We start from the raw sequence: 14,308 nt of genomic DNA, 5'->3' as shown, positions 1-14,308 counted from the left end.
AAATATAAAATAGTTAAACTTGAAATTCAACAAATTATTGAATTTATTAATAAAAAATTTTTGATAACAGAAATTATGAGCTATTTAAGTGAAATTTAATTAGTAAGATTATCAGCAAACTCTTTGTATTTATTTATTCTGAATTCTTTTCTAGCTTCATCCAGCAAAAGATTGTGAATTAATTTGCGTTGAAACGGATTCATTTGGTCTAGGCGCGGAAAAGGATTATCTGAAAATATTAAGTATAAAATATATAATTATAAAATAGTGACATTTAAAAATAAAAGAGCTAAAAAAACCTTTTAATTCAAGGACAGAATTCCAATGTGTGGCATCAGGCCATACTTTAGGCAACCTATGTATTTTAGTAAATGATGTTCCTGAATATTCAGAGTATCTTGGTACTAAAACTTTGAACAACTTGTGAACGTACTGCTTTTCTAGGATCCAATGATCGGCCATCTCCATTGTCTCTGCATGAGTTGGTCCATGACGTATAGCTTCTGATATAAGCTAAACAAATAAATAACCAACCAAATAAATAAATAAATAAAATAAATTAACAATATTTATAATATTATTAATAATTACCCGGTCAGCGTAACCTCTGACTTCATCAGCGCGATTAAAGTACAATTCAATTCGTTCATACTTTAAAAGAGCAGTAAGTGTTTTTTGTATTTTTCTTACTCTACCTTCAGGACCATCGAATGATTTGAGCCTTCTACTTTTATCTTGTACTTTATAATTTAATCGAGATACTAAATTAGTAACTTTAGCTTGATTCATTTTTATTTATTAAAATTAAATAAAAGGTTATAAATTTGATAAATTTATTTGTCAGTATCAGAGTATATAGATAATTAATTTGTGGGGCCATCTGCAATTTTTATTTTAAATTATACACTAGCAGCGCGGCGTGACATCGTCTTGACACGTTTCCCATCGGGCATTGCGTGATTGAAATACTTTTCAAACAAATTTACTTAAATTATTTATTTATATTTTTAAAAACCAATTATTATCTAAATATATAAAGGTAAATGGAATAATTTATGTGATAATGAATAATAATAATAATTATTATTTTTAGGTTTAATTTAGTATATGGATAATTTTTATTATTATTTATATTTTTAATGGTAAAAAAAAAAAATTGGCGATAAGTAAAGTTAAACAAAAATTTTTCTAGGGTCATCACTTGATTACGTGACTTGATGACAATGATAAGTCAATAAGTTAAAAAAATATATGTATGAAAAACCGTTGTTTTACTTTGGAAATTAACATTGACAACGTCCATTTAGTCACGTATACGGAAGCTATTTATTTTATTTATTCTTTTGACAAGTATAAGATGTCCATTGACTCTAAGGTAACGGTAAAATCTATTAAATTTTTAAATACATTTATTATTATTATTATTATTATTAATATATAATAGTAAGAGTGTAAAACATAAAGACATAATGATGGGCATATGTGTATATTAAATATAAAACACCTGTGCTACTTTACAGGTATTTGGAGTTTAAAAAAATTGTATAAGCAAAAAAGTATTGCAAGTGGTGGGAAGAAGGCACATGTAGGTTGATTAAATGAGTATAGTATTTAGTATTTAGTATAGTAGAAGGGAATAGAAGAACAGTATGATGACATTGATGACGCATAGACATTGTATGATTGTATGTACTGGGTTTACGGCACTTGAGCGCACTTTAAAATAATAAATGTTGAGTGTAGCAGTGTAAAGGCAGTACATACACAGGACAGTGTATTATTTATACTATTATATGATACAAGATGGTAAGAGCAGCAGCAACAGCGACAGCAGGTTCAATGGCTGACAGATAGTATTATATGACGCTTGCGCAGAACTGGACATTTGTACGACCAAAAGGAAATAAGAATAAAGAACAAGGTAGAGTGGTAGAGTTGGAGATGGTAACGGAATAGAACGGACAAGAGAATAGAGGTGAGTACGTGACCTAGAGTGAGAAAGATGATAGAGAGGCGCAGGCAGAAAAGAGGCATGACGCCATGTTTTGATGTCGTCATCCCCCCCCCCCCCGTAAACTAAAACCTCTGCTGGTGTTTTTCGACATTAAAACTTGGTGTTGTACTTAGTATTTTTAATTGTTTATATTGTTTTATTATTGTGTTGTGTGGCCTACCCCCTTGAAGATATATTTAACAAATAGTTTATCCAATAAAACCTATTTTTTGTAGTTAAACTTGCCCAGAATTTCAACACTCAGAGTCAGGTGAGCCTCAACTTTGCTCTGTCTTTTTCTCACATATATTAAGTGTTACTATATTGGTGCTGCTGCTGCTACATACTCCTGCTTGATGTTGGGGAAAGCGATCGCCGAGCGGGGGGGGGTCCGCGAGCGTCGTCTACGTGGTTGTGGCATCCTAGTGAACAACCGACATTTATAATTATATTGTTGCTTAGGATTACGTCACAACACCACCATTTAAAGTTTTATGTCTTTTAATCAAAGTTACTCTACATGAAAATTAATATTACAACACAGTGCCTCGAAGTATTATCATGGAGTTGCGATTACACTCACCAGCGGGAGCGGAGCCCATCATTTATCAGTGGCCACTCACTTCTGGATCAGGCGCCGTGAGTTTATTTTTATTTATTATTTTTTAATATAACAATCATTTATTGTTGTTACTATTATTATTATCATCATCATTATCATTATTATTATTGTTATTTTCATTGTGTATAGTGCATAATAAATGTCATTGATACCAATGACATACATGACATATCCATGTTCTCATTTCAATTAATAATTCATTTTCTTATCAGTTTATTTATCATATTATTATTATTATTATTATTATTATTATTATTATTATCATATTAATTAATTAAAAAATATTTTTGTTTATACAGGATCGTCACGATGGAGCCATTGATGTTGTCGAAACAATGAGATGGGTCTGTGATGATCTACCGGACCTAAAATTACCACTGGAGAATAATATTCTCCAAAATTATGACACCAGAGATTATGATAGTATGAAAGGGTTATGTGATCGTTTTAATCGAGCTATTGATAGCCTAGTGCAGCTGGTACGTTTGAAAAAATCAAATTTTGCAAAAAAATATAAAATAATTTTAATACAAACAATATTATTTAATTTAGGAAAAAGGGACGAGTTTACCATCAATGAGATTAAATAAACGACCCAGCAGAGGATTACTTCGACACATATTACAGCAAACATACAATCAGGCGGTAGTTGAGCCGGATAAATTGAACCAATATGAACCATTTTCCCCAGAAGTTTACGGTGAAACTAGCTACGAGCTTGTTTGTCAAATGATTGATCAAATAGACGTCACTGAGGACGATATTTTTATTGACCTTGGATCTGGTGTTGGTCAAGTTGTTTTACAAATGGCTGCAGCGACTTACTGTAAAATTTCATTGGGTGTTGAAAAAGCTGAAGTGCCTTCACGTTATGCACAAGTTATTATCAATCTTATAATTTTTCATTTAAAATTTATCTATTAAGTATTTGTTTATATAATTTTTTTTTTTTTTTTTTTTTTTTTTTTTTTCCAGAGCATGGAAATGAATTTTCGAAAATGGTTGAGTTGGTACGGAAAACGATGTGGAGAGTATCGTTTAGTAAAAGGGGATTTCTTAGCTGATGAAAACCGTGAGAGTATTACTAGTGCAACTATAGTTTTTGTAAATAATTTTGCATTCGGTCCAACGGTAGATCATCAATTGAAAGAACGTTTTGCTGATTTACGAGATGGAGCGCGAATTGTATCATCTAAATCATTTTGCCCATTAAATTTTCGTATTACAGACCGAAATCTCAGTGGTAAGAATTTTAAAAATAATAATAATAATAATAAATACATAAATTATGTATCATTATAAAAATAATTATTTTTTAGATATTGGAACAATAATGCATGTTTCGGAGATGACACCTTTAAAGGGATCTGTCTCTTGGACTGGGAAACCAGTATCTTACTACCTCCATGTAATTGATCGAACAAAATTAGAACGTTATTTTCTTCGTCTTAAAAACAATAGAATGGGCGGACCAGACCTTGAAAACTCTGATTCTGTGATAAGTAACACTGCCAGCAATAGTAGTAGTAGAATATCAAGTAGAGCTGAGCGAGGAGATAGAGCTAAAAGAGATTTATCACGGCAGCTTGAAAGTCCGAATAATTCTGAACTAGTTGGTACAAATAGTGATTCAGATATGGATGATACTAAAACACGACGTCAACCCTCGAAAATGCGTAGAAAATTAAATAGAAAAACCGGTGCTGGTGCTAATAATATTAGTATTATTAGTAATAATAATAGTAATAGTACTGGTAGTATCACACGAGCAACAAGAGGTAGACAACGAGGTAGAGGAGCTGTCAAGAAAGCTAAAACCAAAAAAGCTATCAATATCTCTGGACTTGATTTATTACACAGTCAAACATTATTGAGTACATCACCACAAGCTATTGGTAAAAAGCTACCTCCAGCCCCTGGTACTGTTGAACAACATCTTTCCTCGTTGTCGTTGTCATTGCAAGCTAATACTACCACTGTACATGAAGAGCTTAGTATACCTCCAGCACCGGCTGCAACGCCCTATGCACTACAAATTCTTCTCGATCATTACAGGTAAATATCATTTCAAAAACTATTTTTATGACGATTGATGTTATATAATTGTTTTTTTTTTTTTTTTTTTTTTTTTTTTTTTTTATTTTTTAAATTATATAGGGACCAATTTATGGCAATGTTGGATTCATTAAGGACGCCTGCATACAAAGACTCGGTAAATGACGAGCTGACTAAGGAGCGTGAACGTAATTCAAAATTACAGTCACGTGCAGCGCAATTAGAAAAACAAATAAAGGTATTGATTGATGACAGTGTGGCATTATTAAAAGCAAGAATGACGGAACTTGGTATTAATGCCACTTCACCGGGTGATCTGCTTGCAAAAGCTAAAGAAATTGTACTGAGGCATAAACAACTGCAAGCGAAAGCCAGTAAATTACAAGCTCAAGTATCGTCAATGGAGACTGAACAAACGCGATTGGCAATGCTCAGGCATCAAGAGCTTCATGATAAGTACAACAATAGCAGTAGTCATGATAATGCAAATAATATTTCAAATCCTCCTCCGGTACTTACACCTGAGTATATACTCAAAGAGATATCTGCAACGTTATCACAGAGGAAAAAATTACATTCTCAGGTAATTATAATTCAAATAAAACTATATATATTATTAATATTAAATAGTAAAAAAAAAAATTCAAATTCAACATTTTCTTAATAAATAGTAAATTAAATATAAATAATTAATTATTATTAATAATTAATAATTTTATTTAATAATTATTTATTAGGTATCAAAATTAGAGCACGAATTAAATCAATTAGAACGTACAACCAGTGATAAACAAGCAGTAGCGATAGCCCAACAGCATCGTGATGCTGTTGCTAATAAAAATTTACATCATCATTCACAGCAGAACGGAAAGAGTCCACGTAAAACCCGTGAAGGACGTTCAAGGTCTCAGGAGTGGCCTGATGTACCGGATATCGGTAAAATACAAGAAAACAATCCGGAAATTTTAGCACAAAAAATTTTAGAAACTGGTCGTCAGATAGAAGCTGGCCGTATACCCAACAGGCTCAATTCTTCAGGTGTTACATCAAATATTAACAACAACAACAACAACAACAACAACAATAATAATATTAACAACATCAGCAACAATGGTAACATAAATATTAATAACAGTAATAGTAATAACAGTAATAATAGCAATAGTGGTAGAGTTAAATTACCACAAGCAAACGTAAACTTTTCATCACCGTCGGGTGTAACTCAATTACAAGGTAATTCACGAGATATTATTAATCGTGTTCAAGAACCACCAAGAGTTAATAATTTTGAGGACCGCCTAAAGAGTATCATTACCAGTGTATTGAATGAAGACCAACAGAATAGAAATAAACAGCAGCAACAGCAACAGCCTCATTCTTATCAGTTACAAACTCAGCAACAACAACAGTCACCTCAATCCAGTGACTTTGATCGTAAACGTACGAGTAGTATACCGCCAAATGTATCAACACCCGATTATACTCAAGTTTCACCAGCAAAATTAGCGCTACGTCGACATTTGTCGCAAGAACGCCTTACGTGTCATTTAGTACAGCCCGATAGATCATCGTCAGCACCAGATTCACAGCAGCTAAATCATCACAATAATAATAATAATAATAATAATAATAATAATAATAATAATAATAATAATAATAATAATAATAATAATAATATTAATATTAATAATAATAATAATAATAGTTGTAGTGGTAATAATGACAATCGTATTCCATCCACCGGTACGAATACTGGATTACTCGGTGCAAGAACAATCGGTGATCTCGTGAGTGGTGAGATTGAACGAACGCTTGAAATATCTAACCAATCGATTATTAACGCGGCAGTGGATATGAGTGCAATGATAAGACCTGAAACAGTTTATTCCCCTATTAGTAGACCTGCTAGTGCAGAAGGTGAAACAGGTCTTGCTACTTTGGCGCACGTTGCTAGTTATGCACCAAATTGTTCGGCTTCTGCATCAACTTCAACTACATCAACTTCACGTTCTTCTGTTTTATTTACGCCTGCTTCTCAATCCCAAAGGTAAAAAAAAAAAAAAAAAAACTAATTAATAAATATACAAGTAATTATTGATTATTCTATTTTTAATAATAATAATAATAATAATAATAATAATAATAATAATAATAATAATAATAATAATAATGCCTTCAGATATACACCGGTTCAATTACCGCGAGCAGACTTGAAACCTTACCATGAATCATATTTTGGTGATAATTCAACGCAGTTAATAAAACAAACTCAACATACAACGGTATCTCATCCATCTCAGTCATCAGCGTCAAATGATGATTTACAGCCTGTGGAGGGTTTAGCAGCATCGCTTCATGCACGAATAATAAATAATCACAGCGAAAAAAATGAATCTTCAAACAATCGAAGGTAATTTATGATTTTAATATACATTTAAATATAAATTCAAATGATCGTTTAGTTATGTGGATGCCAGTTAATCATTTATAATTATTTGGTAATTAGATATCAACCGTATCCACGTTACGTAAACAGTAGCAACAGCCACGGCAGTAATGATGGTAGTGTGCTCTCGCCTCTACAATCACAATCAGCAGTGTCTTTAGTTAAAATAGAGACAAATGTCTCATCGGTGAGCACAAGTGGAGCACCTTTGAGTCCTCTTATTGAACCACATTCTAATACCTCAACACCGCTAGTTGATGAACCACACATGACTACGCAAAGACAGCCCAGTGGGATAATAGATGAAGGTAAGTAATTATGTATCAATTCTCCATCAATTTACATTTAAATATCAAATTATAACCCGGTCATTATATTGTTTAATAATATATCATTATTATTATTATTATTATTATTATTATTATTATTATTATTATTATATTTTGTGTTAGCTTTCTTTTAGATGCGTGCGTCCTGCTTTATTTTCTTTCTTTCAAATTAGCTTTATTTTTATCAACCAATTTTTATTATCATTTAATAAAAACAATACGCGATTTATTTATTATTATTGTTGGTGATTTGATTCTAGAAAAAAGAAAAGAAAAGACAATTCTTCACTTATTTTCAAATTTAATTTCTATCCTACTATTGATTACTTATTTTTAATTTATTATTTTGCATCCATCTAAATTATTTTTTTATTTATTATTTTGAATTGATTAACTACTGGCTTTGGATATGAATATTCTATAATTTTTTTTATTTTTATTATGATTGTTATTATTATTATTATTATTATTATTTTTTTTTTTTTAATCTCTACGTCCGTACTTTTATTTGACGGAGTTGGTATGTGATTTCTTTATTTATAATTTTTACTTTTTTTTTTTTTTTTTTTTTTTTTTTTGTTATTGTTGGTTGTATTTGTTAGATGCACTGTAGCTGTTTGTTGGTTAGCTCTGTCACATACTCAATCTCTCTCTTCAAAAATTCCCTCAAGGCTTGTGTTTTATTAGAGATTGAGACGATCAGAGGGAGAAAGAAAAATATGAGAAAAGTATGGCTGCCTTTGGGTTGGTTCGCGGTCTCTTGGTGAGTTTTCCCAAAGGGGTTCTTCCAAATTTTTGTTTGTAATAACTTTTATTCCAAATCATTTCACTATTCTTTAAATTCAATAGACAAATAAATAAATAAATAAATGAATGAAAATTTATTATTCATTAAGGCATTTCATGGTTACTATCAGTTGCATATTTCCATGAAAATAAGCCAACAATTGCAATAGCAAGCAACTGAAATGATATTAAATATTTATTGGATTTTAAATGGCGAAATAAATAAAAGCCAAAGGTAGCCTGACTGCCGTTTATAACAATGCCGAGTAGACAGTAATATTTTTATATTATTTTATTTAAGTTTATCTATCTATTCCTATTTATTTTATTATTGTTATTATTATATTTTATTTATTTCAAATTTATAAAAAGTAGAACGTATGCATGTAAGTGTTTATTTTTATAATTGTCTTAATATCAGGAAATGGCTTATTTTAATGAAGATATGTTATTGATCGAAATTTATTTAGTATTTATAAAATAATGTATTAATATTTTATATGATTTTGATAAATATGAGTTGATATTACAGATGGTGAAGCAGACTGGCAAGATCGTATTAGTTCAGGTTTCGATAGACTAGTTGCATTTGCGTCAACAGAACTTGACAAACGACGGAGATCTACGGAAGGCGTTAATACAAGTCCAGACAGTGGATTAGGATCAGATAGCGCAGTTATTGGACCACCTCGAGTCGCACCTTCACCGGATGAAGCACTGGGTCCACCGCGAACACCATCTCCGACTAGTCCACGACCGCCAAATAATTTTACCGCACCGAATAATAGTATCAACAGCAACAGCAACAACAACAATAACAGTAATAGTAATAACAGTAACAACAATAACAATAATAATTCATCGTCGGTACCGCTTAAGTATCAGCGACAGTCGGATCCCGAAAGGCAGCATCATTTTAAAAAAAAGTTTTTTCATCGCGATTGGAATAATTCCGGTAGTACAAGTAAATTTCGACCTAAAGGCAAAGATTGGGACTGGAATAATTCCGGTAATTGGCCCTCTAATGGCGAGCAATCATAATAATTTCATAATCAATCATGTTTCGTAACAATAATAATCGTTTGTAAAAAAACTATTGAAAAAACTTAAAAAAAAAAAAAAAATTTGTAATATCGGACAAGTTTTTTGGCCAAATTTATAGTGATAGATTTTTTGTTTTTGTTTTGTTTTTTCTTTTTTATAACATTTTGCATATTTGCGAATGAGAGAGTAAATGTGACATGTGCGTTGTTTATCATTATTATTACTATTGACTATTAATTATAATGTAAAGTGAAATTAAAAAAAAAAAATTGGTACTGCTACTTTGTACTACCAAAATTTTAGTTAGTATTAATTACGTCAAAATCATAAGACTTATTAGGTAAAAAAAAAAAAATTGATAGGAAAATTTGTATGTTGTTTTAGTGTGAAGGTTTTTTTTTTTTTTTTTTTTTTTTTTAAATTAAAAAAGGGAAAATAATTTAGGTATAATAATAATAATTATTATTATTATGAACATTTTCTTTATTATTATTTTACCCTAACGAATGTTTGAAACGTTATATTTTATAGTGTACTATTTACTTTTTTTAATGTATAATTATTATTTTTTTTTTTTTTTGATTTTTATAGATTAAGTTTTTTTTTTTTTCTGTAAAAAATTGGTGAGTACTGTAGCCTGAAAATCGGAAATAAATTATGAAAATTAATAATCGGATAAAATTTAAATTACAAAAAAAAAAAGGAAAGGATAAAAATTTAAAAAAAAAAAAAAAAAAAAAAGTGTAAAGCAGTGGAGGAAAAAAATGGGTATGTCATGAACATTAAAGTCATGTGAATTTGTCAGTGATGAACATCTAGTTATCAATCTATCTATACGTGCGCTTGTTCACTCTTGGATTTAACCGGGATTAGAGAGACTGAAGCAATGATAGGTGGTAAACAACATTACCAAGCCACTGTGTGTTCGTCAAAAGCTCAAGTGTTCATAGCTGTTGCGCATACTACAACATTATCATTGCAGTATGTTCTTAGCCAACAATATATTTATTTATTATTATTATTATTATAATTATCATCATCGTCGTCGTCGTCGTCGTCATCCTCGTAATTATCTCTTATAAGAGCATCCCGAGTGTCCAAGATTAAAATAATGATAATAATATCTTGGAAAGTAAATTTAATTAGGAAAATGAGGTATAGGGTTTAAACTTGATCTCTCAGCAAATGAAAAAAACTAAAAAATAAAAACAACACAATAAACAAAGTATAAGCAAAAAACAATGCAGATATACAATAAATGAAATAATAATTTAAAAAAAAAAAAAAAAAAAAAAAAAAGTTTTAGTGTACAGTAGTTTTAATTCTATACCGAAAACTCTGTTTGTATCAGGTACAATTTATGATGTGTAAATGTCAAGTATGGAAGTAATATAGATGTATGTATAAAAAACAGAATAATAAATGTGAGAGATTGGATTAATTCGCTGATAGAGTAGCGTAAATTAACGTTAATACAATAACGTGTGTAAAACTGTAATTATATTGTTTGATATATAATCAGCGAATAATCTCTTATACATTTAATAATTAATACACATTAAATAATAATTGTGATGTAGGCACCTGCCAATTTTAGCATGTTCCACTGCCGAATCTTCTATTAATTCATTTTATTATTATTATTATGGTTATTATGATTATTATTAATCATTATTATTTATTGTTTTATTGGAATATTTTAATACTAAGGTTTTATAATAAGCAACTAAAATGTGTTGTTTTTTTTTTTTTTTTAACACTTAAATCCTATCCATTAATAGTTAGCATGAAAAAAAAAATATTTTTTATAGTCCTTTATCAGCATTGAATGTCTTGTTTGGTTTAAAATAGCTTAAGTGGGCCTCTAAACTTTTTACCCAGTATACACTTGATATTTGTGTCATATTTTTTAATTATTATTTTTATTTTTTATTTTTTAAGTGTAAGGGAACACTGGTTTAAAAAAAAAAAAAAAAACTAAAATAAAATATTATGAAAAGTTTTCTAATGAGAGCTGGTGTTACGTACGCATTGTAGAGAGTGTATGCGCAAGCTGTTTATTTATCTGAGTTGTTTAAAAAAAGTTAAATAAATCGTCGAGCGTACACTCATTAAATTCAATGAGAACATAGATAAACTAAACTTTAAATTACAAGTTATACTACCAAGGGATTTTAAATACTCATTTAAAAGGGATATAAATTTACGCATGTGGATTCTCTCTCTATTGGTGTCTTGACATTTACAGATGCTTTTAATGTTCTGTAAGACCAATTGTCGAGTTTGTTAATTAGATTTAACTTTTCAAATAATTTTATTATTTGAATTTTAAGGGAAACTTTCTGGAGATTTAGCAAGTGTTGAAACAATAATCAATTGTGTATAGTTACCGATTAGATGGTCCATCGCAAACCGGAGTGCCGGAGTAGGGCCGAGGGCGTGTAAATAAGGTAAGCATCGATGATTAAATAGCATTAGTGTTGAGCAGGTAGAGAGAAGTTGTACCCGTAGCAGTACCTGTAATAGAAGCAGCATCAGAGCTGGAGAAAGAGAAAGAGAAAGAGGTAAACTGGGTAGAGAGGTAGAGAGGTAGAGGCATTGAAAGCACCAGAGTAAGTGACGTGATTGAAGTTTGTGGTGGGGCCGGAGGTTGTAGCATAGGATTTACCAAGGGTCGAGGGAGAGTCGAGGAGATTCTATGACGTCACGTTGCTAAAGCGACGCGGCATCATTGAGAGTCTGCGTAAATCCTACACTGGGTGTCTCTGGGCCGCGAGATCAATAGTCTAACCAGTAACCAGGTAGTCAGTGTTGATTGCTTTTGAGCTCTCGACAACGCCAGTCCAGGATACGAATCCCCCGAGATAGGACGTTTGCTAACTGACCAAGCGAGTAATATCGGAGGGCGCCATGTCACCATCGCCACACCGTTCCACCGTGATTGTCTAGGATTTTCATTCTCTCCAGGTAAGCTTTCATTTTCTTTAACCATCAATTTTTATATTTTATTTATTTTAATTATTATTACTATAAAAATGTGCTAAAAGAGTTACATAATAAAACATTAAACATTAGTAGTATGTGTTTGTGTGTTTGTGAGTGTGCAAGTTTGATTGACCCGGGATAATTAGTTCGATCATCATTATAGCTAGAACCGGGCAAAAACGAGATGCCTGAGTGTCGATGGAAGGAGTTCATTCGGATTAGGAGTTAACCCATGCCAGGGTGGAGTTACCAAAACCACCTACAAAAGATCTCACCACCTTCTATGTTACTAACTTTTACAGATTTACAATTCCCGTAAAATTAATCAACAACTTTGTGGTTGATTCAATTGGTTTAAATAACTAAATCCTCTTCTTTTAAATAAATAATTATGTCTTTATAAATTGTTCAAACAATTTCCTATTCAACAGCAATAGGTTTCAATGGCAGACGTATAAAACGTATAAAAGTGTTATTTGTCACTTGTGCAAATTGTCAGTGTAATGATAGACCGGGTAATTGGATCCGGTTTGATTTAATCTATCCTGTAATCCAACTATATAAATATAAACTTATGTGATATTATGGACAGTCTGTCTGAGCAAAGTGTCTGAGAGTATCACTTACATAGGTTACACCCTATCTGTCGTATCAGTCTCAACTCTATACTACTGCTGAGACTAACCAAGTCTGGTCTGACTCTACATTTACCCTTTTCACTGTTGTTCACTAATATTTATTATTTAACTTGTAGGTGAGTTTATTTTTTTATTTTATTAATTATTAATTACTATTATTATTATTATTATTATTATTATTACTGATAAATTTTAATAAACTTGTTTTATGAGTTTGATTAATGAGGACACCTGATGATTCAATTTTAGTTTTGATAATCACCAGCTACAGCTTTTAAATATTTATCTTTTTCTTTTCTAAGTGGCTTAAGTTTCTCGTTCTCGGTAGCAGATTTTCTCCTCACAAATTCGAATAAAGTAAATAATAATTTAACTTTTATTAATTAAAAAGTAGGTCTTAATGATTTAAACATGCGGATTCAATTATTCACGAGATTTAATTATTCGTGTATTTAAAATCGGTGTTGATTAATTTAAGAATTTAAATTATTAATAATTATTAAATTTTTCTTTTTTTTTTTTTCCCACGTGTAAAGTGTAAAACAATAAAAGTATATAAAGTTGTAATAACAATGATAATAAAAATATGAAAAATGTAAACGTTTCGTTGGCCTTGTCACGGTTACGAGTTGGCAATTTGTCGGGAAACGAGGCACGATTTTCGTATATATCCCCAATCAATCGGATATCCGGCGCACTTGCTACGAGGGTTTGTGCTTACTCGAGTAAAACTTACAGTTTCTTTTTCTTTTTCTTTATTTTTTATTTTATTTTTTTTACCTTTTTTGATGATGAAATGCTGTCGAGTTGCCGAACCGAGAGTCACACCAATTCTAGATGAAGAAAATATGAGAAATAGATGCGAGTATAGAGCGAGTACAGAGCGAGTATAGAGCAAGTAGAAAGAGTCGAGGAATAGTTGGATACTGTATAGGGTCTGAGGAGGTATAAGGCAAGAGGTGTGAGGTGTGAGGTGTATCAAATACATATTTTTCTCACTACTTCTTTATTTCTTTTTTATTTCCTCCTTTATACTCACTCTCTACTTTCAACTCCTCTTATTTCTTTCGTCGTAATTACTTTTTATCAAATAAAAAGTATATGAGAAATTTTATTGTTAATAAAGATATATATATATATATATATATATATATATATATATATATATATATATATATATATTTTTTTTTTTGGCTCTATTTACTTTTTAGTCATAAAACTTTTTTATATTAATTAAATGGGAATTATTATTAACGCTCAGTTGGAACTCGGGATACCTATTTTACTCTTCCATTGATATATTTTTATACCATTGATACTTATTTTTACACTGTATGAGAAAATTATAAATAACTTTTATTTTTCCTCTCATGTTAAAAGTTTAAACTTTGTTGAATTTCACGTAAATAA

General features: G+C 30.5%; 3 protein-coding genes across 10 annotated transcripts in view; 2 read left to right on the top strand and 1 right to left on the bottom strand.

Annotated features, from left to right (window-relative positions):
- Window positions 1-13: 13 nt before the first annotated feature.
- Mrpl17 (mitochondrial ribosomal protein L17) lies at window positions 14-886 on the bottom strand. Its single transcript, XM_074255142.1, has 3 exons — window positions 592-886; window positions 300-513; window positions 14-229 (listed from the first exon to the last, which is right to left on the bottom strand). Exons 1-3 carry the CDS (start codon window positions 787-789, stop codon window positions 96-98), a joined length of 546 nt encoding a protein of 181 aa, XP_074111243.1. The 5' UTR covers window positions 790-886; the 3' UTR covers window positions 14-95.
- A 145-nt stretch (window positions 887-1,031) lies between these two features.
- On the top strand, window positions 1,032-11,007 carry Gpp (DOT1 like histone lysine methyltransferase grappa). 6 transcript variants are annotated; one of them, XR_012480560.1, is made up of 11 exons: window positions 1,032-2,632; window positions 2,915-3,094; window positions 3,168-3,494; window positions 3,591-3,858; window positions 3,935-4,670; window positions 4,773-5,253; window positions 5,408-6,717; window positions 6,850-7,080; window positions 7,177-7,424; window positions 8,048-8,208; window positions 8,764-8,904. XR_012480560.1 is itself a non-coding variant. In XM_074255031.1 (11 exons), exons 2-11 carry the CDS (start codon window positions 2,555-2,557, stop codon window positions 9,270-9,272), a joined length of 4,368 nt encoding a protein of 1,455 aa, XP_074111132.1. In that variant the 5' UTR covers window positions 1,032-1,375; window positions 1,521-2,554; the 3' UTR covers window positions 9,273-11,007. The 6 variants fall into 6 exon arrangements, 5 of the variants coding, with proteins under 5 accessions (XP_074111132.1, XP_074111140.1, XP_074111164.1 ...); XM_074255031.1 differs by lacking the exon at window positions 8,048-8,208 and having other exon boundaries at window positions 1,032-1,375; window positions 1,521-2,632; window positions 8,764-11,007; XM_074255039.1 differs by lacking the exon at window positions 8,048-8,208 and having other exon boundaries at window positions 1,032-2,264; window positions 2,538-2,632; window positions 8,764-11,007.
- An 812-nt stretch (window positions 11,008-11,819) lies between these two features.
- Window positions 11,820-14,308, top strand: part of Gluclalpha (glycine receptor alpha 1) — a 30,753-nt gene continuing 28,264 nt past the window's right edge. The window contains exon 1 of one of the 3 annotated variants that reach the window (XM_074252038.1): window positions 11,820-12,242. The gene's annotated coding sequence lies outside the window, so the exon portion shown is untranslated. Of the gene's footprint in view, window positions 12,243-12,854; window positions 13,015-14,308 lie in introns of those variants that run through there. The other 2 variants (XM_074252048.1, XM_074252044.1) reach the window with 2 other exon arrangements.

This window comes from Cotesia typhae, unplaced genomic scaffold (genome assembly GCF_013202065.1).
Source record: "Cotesia typhae breed Kobodo isofemale line unplaced genomic scaffold, CoteBio_Ctyphae contig_123, whole genome shotgun sequence".
NCBI classification, from domain to species: Eukaryota; Metazoa; Arthropoda; class Insecta; order Hymenoptera; family Braconidae; genus Cotesia; species Cotesia typhae.
This window is presented reverse-complemented; position numbering and strand designations above follow the sequence as displayed.

Excerpts from the sequence above, each read along its gene's own strand:
- Mrpl17 (XM_074255142.1), bottom strand. The coding sequence starts at position 789 with ATGAATCAAGCTAAAGTTACTAATTTAGTATCTCGATTAAATTATAAA. Across the intron at positions 514-591 it reads TCAGAGGTTACGCTGACCGG|CTTATATCAGAAGCTATACG; the intron begins GTAATTATTAAT and ends TTATTTGTTTAG. Across the intron at positions 230-299 it reads TTCTGTCCTTGAATTAAAAG|ATAATCCTTTTCCGCGCCTA; the intron begins GTTTTTTTAGCT and ends TAATATTTTCAG.
- Gpp (XM_074255031.1), top strand. The coding sequence starts at position 2,555 with ATGGAGTTGCGATTACACTCACCAGCGGGAGCGGAGCCCATCATTTAT. Across the intron at positions 3,495-3,590 it reads TGCCTTCACGTTATGCACAA|AGCATGGAAATGAATTTTCG; the intron begins GTTATTATCAAT and ends TTTTTTTTCCAG. Across the intron at positions 5,254-5,407 it reads GGAAAAAATTACATTCTCAG|GTATCAAAATTAGAGCACGA; the intron begins GTAATTATAATT and ends ATTATTTATTAG.